The sequence below is a fragment of the Haliotis cracherodii genome, unplaced genomic scaffold (genome assembly GCF_022045235.1).
Source record: "Haliotis cracherodii isolate W230 unplaced genomic scaffold, xgHalCrac1.p SCAF_10, whole genome shotgun sequence".
Classification (NCBI taxonomy): Eukaryota; Metazoa; Mollusca; class Gastropoda; order Lepetellida; family Haliotidae; genus Haliotis; species Haliotis cracherodii.
In genome coordinates, this window is record NW_027266265.1 from 10,606,832 (window position 1) to 10,619,023 (window position 12,192).

At 43.9% G+C, this 12,192-nt stretch overlaps 1 protein-coding gene across 1 annotated transcript; it reads left to right on the forward strand.

Moving 5' to 3' along the window:
- Positions 1–9,221: 9,221 nt before the first annotated feature.
- Positions 9,222–9,602, forward strand: LOC139448065 (uncharacterized). Its single transcript, XM_071229571.1, has one exon. It carries the CDS (start codon positions 9,222–9,224, stop codon positions 9,600–9,602), a length of 381 nt encoding a protein of 126 aa, XP_071085672.1.
- The last annotated feature ends 2,590 nt before the right edge of the window (positions 9,603–12,192 follow it).

The window sequence follows — 12,192 nt, forward strand, 5'->3', positions numbered from 1 at the left end:
CAAACGGTGTTAAAATACAGGCAAAAATAAAACGTTAATAAATGCCTATTCTTAACAAAGATAGAAACTCCCACATGAAAAAGAAAAAGAAAACGTGTAATAAAGTAAAGTACCATTCTACCATTTCTCAGACCCGTGAAGATTACGGGGTAGAATAGGTCTTCAGCAAAGGTGACTATGTAAAAGGTGACTATGCTTGTCGTAAAAGGCGACTAACGGGATCGGGTGGTCAAGCTCGCTGACTTGGTTGATGCATGTCATCGTATCCCAATTGCGTGGATCGATGCTCATGATATCAGACACTGGATTGTCTGGTCCAGACTCGATTATTTACAGACCACCGTCATATAGCTGGAATATTGCTGAGTGCGGCGTTAAACAACCAACCAACCAACAAACCGACCATTTCTCAGTTTACAAATGCGACCGACCGGAGACAAAGAAATATAGAACAATTAAGAAAACATACGAAGTATAGCTGAAACATATTTACATTTGCCCGATCGCTATACTTTTGATGGATTAAAACTGAAAAAGATACACTAAATTAACTGTTAAATACTTACATACAATTGATAATTGTTTATAACATCTGGTCATTGCAAACACAATATAAAGTCTGTGGAGAACATACATAAATCGCATACCAGTGAGATAAGCATGGGGTACTGTAGACCAATTCTATCACAGGGTGATAAGCATGGTGTACTGTGGACCAATTCTATCGCAGGGAGATAAGCATGGGGTACTGTGGACCAATTCTATAACAGGGAGATAAGCATGGGGTACTGTGGACCAATTCTATCACAGGGAGATAAGCATGGGGTATTGAGGACAAATTCTATCACAGGGAGGTAAGCATGGGGTACTGTGGACCAATTCTATCACAGGGAGATAAGCATGGGGTACTGTGGACCAATTCTATCACAGGGAGATAAGCATTGGGTACTGTGGACCAATTCTATCACAGGGAGATAAGCATGGGGTATTGTGGACAAATTCTATCACAGGGTGATAAGCAATGTGTACTGTGGACCAATTCTATCACAGGGAGATAAGCATGGGGTACTGTGGACCAATTCTATCACAGGGAGATAAGCATGGGGTACTGTGGACCAATTCTATCACAGGGAGATAAGCATGGGGTATTGTGGACAAATTCTATCACAGGGTGATAAGCAATGTGTACTGTGGACCAATTCTATCACAGGGAGAAAAGCATGGGGTACTGTGGACCAATTCTATCACAGGGAGATAAGCATGGGGTATTGAGGACAAATTCTATCACAGGGAGGTAAGCATGGGGTACTGTGGACCAATTCTATCACAGGGAGATAAGCATGGGGTACTGTGGACCAATTCTATCACAGGGAGATAAGCATGGGGTACTGTGGACCAATTCTATCACAGGGAGATAAGCATGGGGTACTGTGGACCAATTCTATCACAAGGAGATAAGCATGGGGTACTGTGGACCAATTCTATCACAGGGAGATAAGCATGGGGTACTGTGGACCAATTCTATCACAGGGAGATAAGCATGGGGTACTGTGGACCAATTCTATCACAGAGAGATAAGCATGGGGAACTGTGGACCAATTCTATCACCGGGAGATAAGCATGGTGTACTGTGGACCAATTCTATCGCAGGGTAATAAGCATGGTGTACTGTGAACCAATTCTATCACGGGGAGATAAACATGGGGTACTGTGGACCAATTCTATCACAGGGAGATAAGCATGGGGTACTGTGGACCAATTCTATCACAGGAAGATAAGCATGGAGTACTGTGGACCAATTCTATCACAAGGAGATAAGCATGGGGTACTGTGGACCATTCTATCACAGGGTGATAAGAATGGGGTACTGTGGACCAATTCTATCACAGGGAGATAAGCATGGGGTACTGTGGACCAATTCTATCACAGGAGGATAAGCATGGGGTACTGTGGACCAATTCTATCACAGGGAGATAAGCATGTGGTACTGTGGACCAATTCTATCACCGGGAGATAAGCATGGGTACTGTGGACCAATTCTATCACAGGGAGATAAGCATGGGGTATTGTGGACCAATTCTATCACAGGGAGATAAGCATGGGGTATCCCGAAATCCAAAAGTGAGATACGCATGGAGTTCTGTGGACCAATTCTATCCCCAAATCCCACAGTGGGATAAGCATGTGTATTTTGGACCAATTCTATCCCCAAATCCCACAGTGAGATACGCATGGAGTTCTGTGAACCAATTCTATCCCCAAATCCCACAGTGAGATAGGCATGGAGTATTGTGGACCAATTCTATCCCCAAATCCCACAGTGAGATACGCATGGATTACATTGAACCTATTCTGTCCCCAAATCCCACAGTGAGAAACTCATGGAGTTCTGTGGACCAATTCTGTCCCCGATCCTCACAGTGAGATACGCATGGAGTTCTGTGGACCAATTCTGTCCCCAAATCCCACAGTGAGATACGCATGGAGTACTGTGAACCTATTCTATCCCCAAATCCCACAGTGAGATACGCATGGAGTACTGTGAACCTATTCTGTCCCCGATCCCCACAGTGAGATACGCATGGAGTTCTGTGAACCTATTCTATCCCCAAATACCACAGTGATATAGGCATGGAGTTCTGTGAACCTATTCTATCCCCAAATCCCACAGTGAGATAGGCATGGAGTACTGTGAACCTATTCTATCCCCAAATCCCACAGAGAGATACGCATGGAGTTCTGTGAACCTATTCTATCCCCAAATCACACAGTGAGAAACGCATGGGGTACTATGGACCTATTCTGCCCCGAATCCCCACAGGGAGACAAGCATGGAGTACTGTGCACCTAGTCTGCCCCCGAATCCCCACAGGGAGACAAGCAAGGCGAACTGGGCACCTAGTCTGCCCCCGAATCCCCACAGGGAGACAAGCAAGGCGAACTGGGCACCTAGTCTGCCCCCGAATCCCCACAGGGAGACAAGCAAGGCGAACTGGGCACCTAGTCCGCCCCCAGAATCCCTACAGGGAGACAAGCAAGGCGAACTGGGCACCTAGTCTGCCCCCGAATCCCCACAGGGAGACAAGCAAGGCGAACTGGGCACCTAGTCTGCCCCCGAATCCCTACAGGGAGACAAGCAAGGCGAACTGGGCACCTAGTCTGCCCCCGAATCCCTACAGGGAGACGAGCAAGGCGAACTGAGGTACTTGGGCCCTGGGTACCTACTATGCCGGGAATCTCCTGGCCAAGTACGCATGTTGAAAGAGAATGATGGACAGTCTACTTAACACAAGTTCACGGCGTCCAGGTATGCCCTTCAATGGGACAGGTCACAGCTTGTGGCTGATGGCGTGAGCAAAGATTACAACACCATCAACCTGTAAGGATGACCTGTAGTAGTGACATGTTATAGTGACTGGAATAGTGACCTGTATCAGTGACCTGTAATAGTGACCTGTAATAGTAATAGTGGCCTGTAATAGTGACCTGTAATAGTGATCTGTTATAGTAATAGTGACCTGTAATAGTAATAGTGACCTGTAATAGTGACCTGTTATAGTAATAGTGACCTGTAATAGCGACCTGTAATTGTGACCTGTAATAGTAATAGTGACTTGTAGTAGTGACCTGTAATAGTAATAGTGACCTGTAGTAGTATAAGTGATATGTAATAGTGACCTGTAATAGTAATAGTGACCTGTAATAGTAATAGTGACATGTAATAGTGACCTGTAATAGTAATAGTGACCTGTAATAGTGACCTGTAATAGCGACCTGTAATTGTGACCTGTAATAGTAATAGTGACTTGTAGTAGTGACCTGTAATAGTAATAGTGACCTGTAGTAGTATAAGTGATATGTAATAGTGACCTGTAATAGTAATAGTGACCTGTAATAGTAATAGTGACATGTAATAGTGACCTGTAATAGTAATAGTGACCTGTTATAGTGACCTGTAATAGTAATAGTGACCTGTAATAGCGGCATGTAATATTAATAGTGACCTGTTATAGTAAAAGTGACCTGTTATAGTAATAGTGACCTGTAATAGTAATAGTGACGTGTAATGTTAATAGTGACCTGTAATAGTGACATGTAATAGTAATTATGACCTGTAATAGTAATAGTGACTTGTAGTAGTGACCTGTAGTAGTATAAGTGGCATGTAATAGTGACCTGTAATAGTAATAGTGACATGTAATAGTGACCTGTAATAGTAATAGTGACCAGTTATAGTGACCTGTAATAGTAATAGTGACCTGTAATAGTGGCATGTAATATGAATAGTGACCTGTTATAGTAAAAGTGACCTGTTATAGTATTAGTGACCTGTAAAAGTAATAGTGACGCGTAATGTTAATAGTGACCTGTAATAGTGACATGTAATAGTAATTATGACCTGTAATAGTAATAGTGACCTGTAATAGTAATAGTGACATGTAATAGTGACCTGTAATAGTAAGCTGTAGTAGTGACCTGTAATAGTAATAGTGACCTGTAATAGTATAAGTGACATGTAATAGTGACCTGTAATAGTAATAGTGGCCTGTAGTAGTGACCTGTAATAGTGACCTGTAATAGTAGTAGTGACATGTAATAGTGACCTGTAATAGTAGTAGTGACCTGTAATAGTAATAGTGACCTGTAATAGTATTAGTGATATGTAAGAGTGACCTGTAATAGTAATAGTGGCCTGTAGTAGTGACCTGTAATAGTGATCTGTAATGGTAATAGTGACCTGTAGTAGTGACCTGTAATAGTAATAGTGACCTGTAGTAGTGACCTGTAATAGTAATAGTGACCTGTAATAGTAATAGTGACCTGTAATGGTAATAGTGACCTGTAATGGAAATAGTGACCTGTCATAGTAAAGGTGACCTGTCATAGTAAAGGTGACCTGTAATAGTAAAAGTGTAATAGTAAAAGTGAACTGTAATAGCGACCTGTACTTGTTGGTGTAAAATCATCCAAGGAGAATCCATCACATCTCAATCACCACGACCTGAAAGTATTCGAGCTGGAGTCAGACAAACCAGTGGCGATTACGATTACAAATAAGTCACCCAATCTACACCTATCAGAGTCTACAGTGGGCGTTAACAATGAACATCATGCGTGAGTGTGTGTGTGGGTTGCGCGTTTGAGTGAGTGAGTGAGTCGCTTTTATAACAATACAGCAACATTACACCAGAAATGGCAAGTGGTAAGAGATCCTTTAAGATCTAGATTATCTTCGTTCTGCAAGAGTAAGTGAGTGCAGTGTGTGTGTGTGCGTGCGTGCGTGCGTGCGTGCGTGCGTGCGTGCGTGTGTGTGTGTGTGTGTTCGTGTATTGTATGGTCGGGGAGTTCTATAAGACATCTTGGCGTTGAGTTAGTGAGTATGGTTTTACGCCGCCTTTAGCAATATTCCAGCAATATCACGGCGGGGTACACCAGAAATGGGCTTCACACATTGTACCTATGTCGGGAATCGAACCCGGGTCTTCGGCGTGACTAGCGAACGTTTTAACCACTAGGCTACACGACCGCCCCCTTAGCGTTGAGCTAAACCATGTAACGCTTAGCCATTTAACGCGAATAAGATTTAGAGACACGTTTAATTGTTTGGATTGATGCGATGTTTTATGCCGCAGTATGCAATGCTACAGCTACACGATGACATGATCGAGTCTGGGTCAGGCAAACGAGTGGTTGACAGCATGAGTAATGATATTTAACATTACGTATCATTGACACGCAACCAGCTTATAATGTATAACCACTCGATCTTACAATGAAGCCAACTCTACGACAAGCATAGCCAACTGGGGGCCTATTTATTCCCAGAATTCACACGGGACCTTCCTGTGAAAACTCAGCGTATGAATGTGGATTATAATCAATCACTGTTTGAAACAAGCTCATAAAGTATGGCCAACAACTTGAATAAACATATGAAAGCACGCACACGCAAGGCGTCGTTAATCTGTGTTAATCTCAACTGTCGTGGCGATGCGTTTGTTCACAGTTATATTGAGTTAACATGAAAGAAAAAACACTGCTTCACCTGAACGCTGGGTTGAAACAAATAAGCGAATGATCCCATATCGTTAGGAAGTACAACTCGGCTCATATCATCATCATCATCATCATCATCATCATAGACGAGTGGTTAACGCGTCGGCTTGTCACGCCGAAGACCCGGATTCGATTCCCCAAATGGGTACAATGATTGAAGCCCACTTTACGGTGTCCCCTGCCTTGATATTGCTGGAATATTGCTCATAGCGGCGTAAAACCATATTCACACTCATCATCATCATCATTATACAACTCAATCTTGTATCTTTTAATCCATGTCAGTCAAATTGTGTGCACAATGTGCGAAGCCCATTTGATATTGATGGAATATTGCGAAAAGCGCCGTAAAACAATACCCACTCATCATCATCGTCATTACTATTATACAACTCAATCTTTTATTTTTTTATCAAAATCGGTCCCAACGTAGGCACAATGAGAGAAGCCCTTTTTTGGTGTTCCTCGTTGTGATAGTGCATGCAGTTGTATATAACCACACACACACACACACACACACACACACACACACTCACACTCACACTCACACTCACTCTCACACACTCACTCTCACACACACACTCTCTCTCTCTCTCTCTCTCTCTCTCTCTCTCACACACACACACACACACACTCACTCACTCACTCACTCACTCACTCACACTCACACTCACTCACTCACATGATTGACTTCCAAGGGAGTTCCGGGGAAGAGTGAGTGAGTGAGTTAGGTTTAACGCCGCTTTTAAAAGTATTCCAGTCATATCACGACGTGTCAGCTGAATGTGGGAGGAAAGCCCCAAATGATGCAGATGTCAGACGTTTACCACTTCGGTGAAACCCACGAGCACGGGTATGGTGCTGACAAACCTAGAAACATAATCGGGGTGAACTGGGATTCGAACCTACAATCATAGGTTTCTGGCGTGCCCAAGGGACGCAACTCTGCACAACGAATCGCGGCGCCTTAAACAACTGAGCCACCCGTGCCCCCTGGTTCCGGGGAAGAACAGAACCTAGCATCCCCAATACTGGTGGCAGGAGCCACGTACAAATAGGTTCGTGTGATTACAAAGTGTGACCTGTGTGTAAGTCATCGTACCCCGACACTGTTTCATACTTCACGCTGTCTTCACGCGTGAAGCCCGCCTCTCATGTCCCCCGTCATGATATTGTTGTAATATTGCCATATAAACAACGTAAAACCATACTCTCACTAACAATGTTGAAACTGACCTGACTTTGACGTCTTGGAGGAGCTTGAGGGTTTTCAAAATCTTTTGTTGGTGGTATTTTTCGTTTTTACTTTTTAATTCACACATTCTGATGAGCTGTTACAACCGCACCCAAAGCAACCTATTCACAAACAGGGTCATTGCTATTGACTCAGATAAAAGCACCTGGCTGAATCATCGGGAATTCAGGGATGAGAGTTTGTATTGAAAGCCATAACGGGCACTCAATCAATTACAGCCAGATATCTCATATGACAATCCCCAATTTTGGGCGTGAGAAAAACATACCATCATTCCCTTTGGTCCCGAGTCTAATTTCCAAAATGGCTACATTTGTTTTTCTATTGGTGACAAGTTTTTAACCCGACTCAAAACGTTCCTTTAAAGTGACGTATCAATAGCCGTTATGGAAGCGCGTAGGTGATGCCATGACAGACGCGAAGCGAAACAGAGAATACGACAATCTAAATAAAGTTTAAATCAACAATATGTTGCTTTTTCATAAACAGAGAAAATATCCCCCGGCTGCATTGCCTTGTGCGCGTGTTTTCCCTAGTCATAAACCGCAGCCTTTGGATAATTTATAGCCCAAACATCAAAGGATATAATACACGACACAAACATTCATAAAGTAGAAAATGAAATTTCTGAAACTACGTTAAATTGCCTCATATGAGCCGAATCCGGCTGCAAAATGAATGGAAAAAGCCTGGTCCCAGTTTTCGATGATCTCGCATTCAAAATCTCACCAGTAATAGTCCTCTTACATCCATCAGGCGCATCGCTTACTCTGGCTTATTACGGAATACATAAACGAAGAATAAGCGATAAAGGCCGACATTGTTCATCCATGAAATCGACATACAAAGTGTAATGACTGATTGTGTTGATTCGAATCTGTCATGTTAATAACCCGGCTATTATCTGATGGCTACATGACATTGATCTTTGGAACTAAGTGAATTTTGATCATAGAGCATAAACACGAAAGGAAATCGCCTGATGGGGTATAATGGACTCGTACTGTTTGGGGCAATCTTGGAGATTATCCCGATCGGTTATTTCCATATTTGACATTATTTAAACTGGTTATTATACAGCAATTTATCATACTCAGGATATTGGGTTTTGGCCTTCACATACACGGTATAATCGGAGCGTCAATTTTCTTGGCGGACATATTGAAATGATTTCCGTGTTATGTCCAAGCCATGTCAGACCTGTGTGTATATGGCGCAGAAATGACCTGGTATTCTGCCCCCAATAACATTGGGTTATGGATCACTTCCTACTGTTTTTCTTGGATTCTTCAATCTCTCATTAGACACGTTTAACACGAGCAACCGTCTGGGGTATGATCGACAGACGCTCGATGGCATCTATTAGCAGTTGACAGGGTAATATCATATCGCAAAATAGAACATTACGGAGGATGGTTGTCGCAGAACATCCGACCAAGTCTGAAGATGCTGCACTGGTGTCTGGAATTTCATTGGGTAATTGTATATTTAAGGTACACTGCTGGTATTATTCTGTCTTTCATGTGTATTTGCTGCGCGGAACAAAGTAAACTGTTACTATCAAAAATCGATACATGACGTTGGAGTAGGAAATCACACCAATACAGCCAGGCGTTTTCATGTAGAAACAAAGGGGCCTTAACTCTCGAAGGAATCGATTCGACAACATCTTTTTTCAACGGCTCTTGGGAAGCTATCTGTATGTAAGTCAAGAAATATGCTGTTTTGAAGGGCATGCATTATCAGAAAGAAGCATAATGTAAAGGGGTTTGTCTGTGTATTTGCGAATGAAGTCATGTCATACCATGCCGGTGTGTAGTGTATATTAATAGCTGGTCTCATATAGAGCCGTTACCCGCCATGTCGGATATCAAGCCGTGATCCGCTGGGAGGGCTACCACGCCGTAACATGCCGGATGTAACATCAAGCCGTGACCCGCCGGATAGGACATCAGGCCGTGACCCGCCGGATAGGACATCAAGCCGTGACCCGCCGGATAGGACATCAGGCCGTGACCAGACGGATAGGACATCAGGCCGTGACCAGCCGGATAGGACATCAAGCCGTGACCCGCCGGATAGGACATCAGGCCGTGACCAGCCGGACAGGACATCAAGCCGTGACCCGCCGGATAGGACATCAAGCCGTGATCAGCCGGATAGGACATCAGGCCGTGACCAGCCGGATAGGACATCAGGCCGTGACCAGCCGGACAGGAAATCAAGCCGTGACCCGCCGGATAGGACATCAGGCCGTGACCCGCCGGATAGGACATCAAGCCGTGACTAGCCGGATAGGACATCAGGCCGTGACCAGCCGGACAGGACATCAAGCCGTGACCAGCCGGATAGGGCATCAAGCCGTGACCAGCCGGATAGGACATCAAGCCGTGACTAGCAGGATAGGACATCAAGCCGTGACCAGCCGGACAGGACATCAAGCCGTGACCAGCCGGATAGGACATCAGGCCGTGACCCGCCGGATAGGACATCAAGCCGTGACCAGCCGGATAGGACATCAAGCCGTGACCAGCCGGATAGGACATCAAGCCGCGACCAGCCGGGTAGGACATCAAGCCGCGACCAGCCGGGTAGGACATCAAGCCGCGACCAGACGGATAGGGCATCAAGCCGTGACCCGCCGGATAGGACATCAAGCCGTGACCATACGGATAGGGCATCAAGCCGTAAACAGCCGGATGGGACATCAAGCCGTAAACAGCCGGGTAGGACATCAAGTCGTTTCTCACCGGTTAGGACATCAAGCCGAATCAACCGTGAAGTCAACCATCGAATGATTGGATCACCAAAAGAATCGACATGATCAGCCTTTTGATCAGACCAATGTACCGGTAACACTACCCGGTCATCGTAGGATTAAGATTGAGTCCGTATGTGAGGAGTTCCTGAACGTATGCAGGCGTAGACGTTAACCACTTTTGTGACACCCACGCGCAATGGTGTTCCCATCCAGGGCCAATTTGGGATTCAAACCAATGAAAAAGGGATGCAACACTGCACATCGATTTCTTTCAAAACAATCCTTTCCATCATATCCACATGTAATCGCACTTTGGAAAAAAACAACTCGAAGATGTATGTTTGCTGGTGCGATAAGCCGAGTTACCTCCCTTGTCGACATGAGTGAGTATGGTTTTACGCCGCTTTTAGCAATATTCCAGCAATATCACGGCGGGGGACACCAGAAATGGGTTTCACACATTGTACCCATGGGAATCGAACCCGGGTCTTCGGCGTGACGAGCGAACGCTTTAACCACTAGGCTACCCGACCGCCCCTTGTCGACATGATGCACGGGTGGATGAGACAGAATCAATGTGGGTGAAGACGATTATTTATTTCATTATTTAAACTGAGATATATTTCACACAATATGGAATAATATTACCCATCATGTGTTTGAACTTTGACGTTAAATTGGTATTTCCGCCTTTTAACAGATTTCAATTCCCCGCCATTCATTCAGAAGGATTTACGACATTTTGGTCGAACATGATGTTTGTATGGACCGAACAAATATAAATGATCACAATACATATTTAACGCAACTAATCTCAATTAATTGGTAATGACGTTATATGGAAATGTCAAAACCATGTCCCGCAATTACTGCCCATCAGCGGGGCCTTAGATACGTCATGTTTTCGATTACTGTTATTTTTATACGCCAAGATTTATTGTGCCGATCATGATAAACAGGATAATTGCTAAATGTTGAAATAACTTTACTGTAAAACACGCCATTAATGAGGTATCGGTGGAAATGGTATTAATTGTCAGATGCGGTGCGTATATCCGAATGCGGCTTTGATTTAATAGACCAAAAGACGTAATATTAAATGGATATATACGCCGAGGAAACTCTCCGATCATAACATGAAAAGTTACTATAGATAGCGAGTTTTACTGACCGTAGGGTCGTCAAGATGACGTCCTATCAAAGATACCATCTCCGCCAGGAACAGGCTTGGCGCTTGTAGGATAGAATGTCGTATGTTCACTGTAGCGTTAGTGGAGCGGCCTTTGCACGAGCCATGGACTGCACGTGCAGATCAAAGAGAAGTATATTAGCGACGGACTCAAACAGTCACGGCAACAAACGTGAACTGGTTTCATACAGAAAAATTATTAGTTTCATAAAAGCGCAGAATGTTTATTTGACGAGGCATAGAACGCAGGGAAATAATCAAATAATTGTACATAATGGATTTGTGCTGTAGTGCCTGATGAAAACCATGTCGTTATTTACGATAACTACCCCGCGACATCGCCATGTCGCTTTGATGACGAGGAATGTTTGCCGGCATCGCTGAGGGTACGGTGTATTATGATTCTACATATCATTACCGCTACTCTCCATTCACATCACGGGACTGGCTCTACGCGGCTCGCGCGTGCTTAATTCCGGCGGCCGCTGGACGTGCAGGTGAGATACACGCTAATACGAGAATAATCGATGAGTTACGAGACTTTACGAGATGGCGGTTTTAGCTGACGTCTATTTTCTTTTATTATGACACTTAACTCATTGTCATTTGTCAGATTACAAGCAATTGGCCAAGCTTCGAGATTTATACACCACTCTCAATAAAACGCAATCTTGAGATCTGGGCTGCAAGAAATTATGCTGGCGTGTGTGGTTAGTAAGTCTTGTTATCTTGAAACATTTTGTCCTGATTTTGAACTATTTTCATGTTTTTCCATCTTAAAATGTCCACAAACAAGTTACTAATTACCACAAACAAGAGTTATTTCCCCTTGACCACGAACACCGGAAGACAAACCTCGTAAGCGAATTTCCTCTCCCAAGCTTTCAACAATATCTTGATTTGGGTTGGAATGAAAAAATCATTGATTAC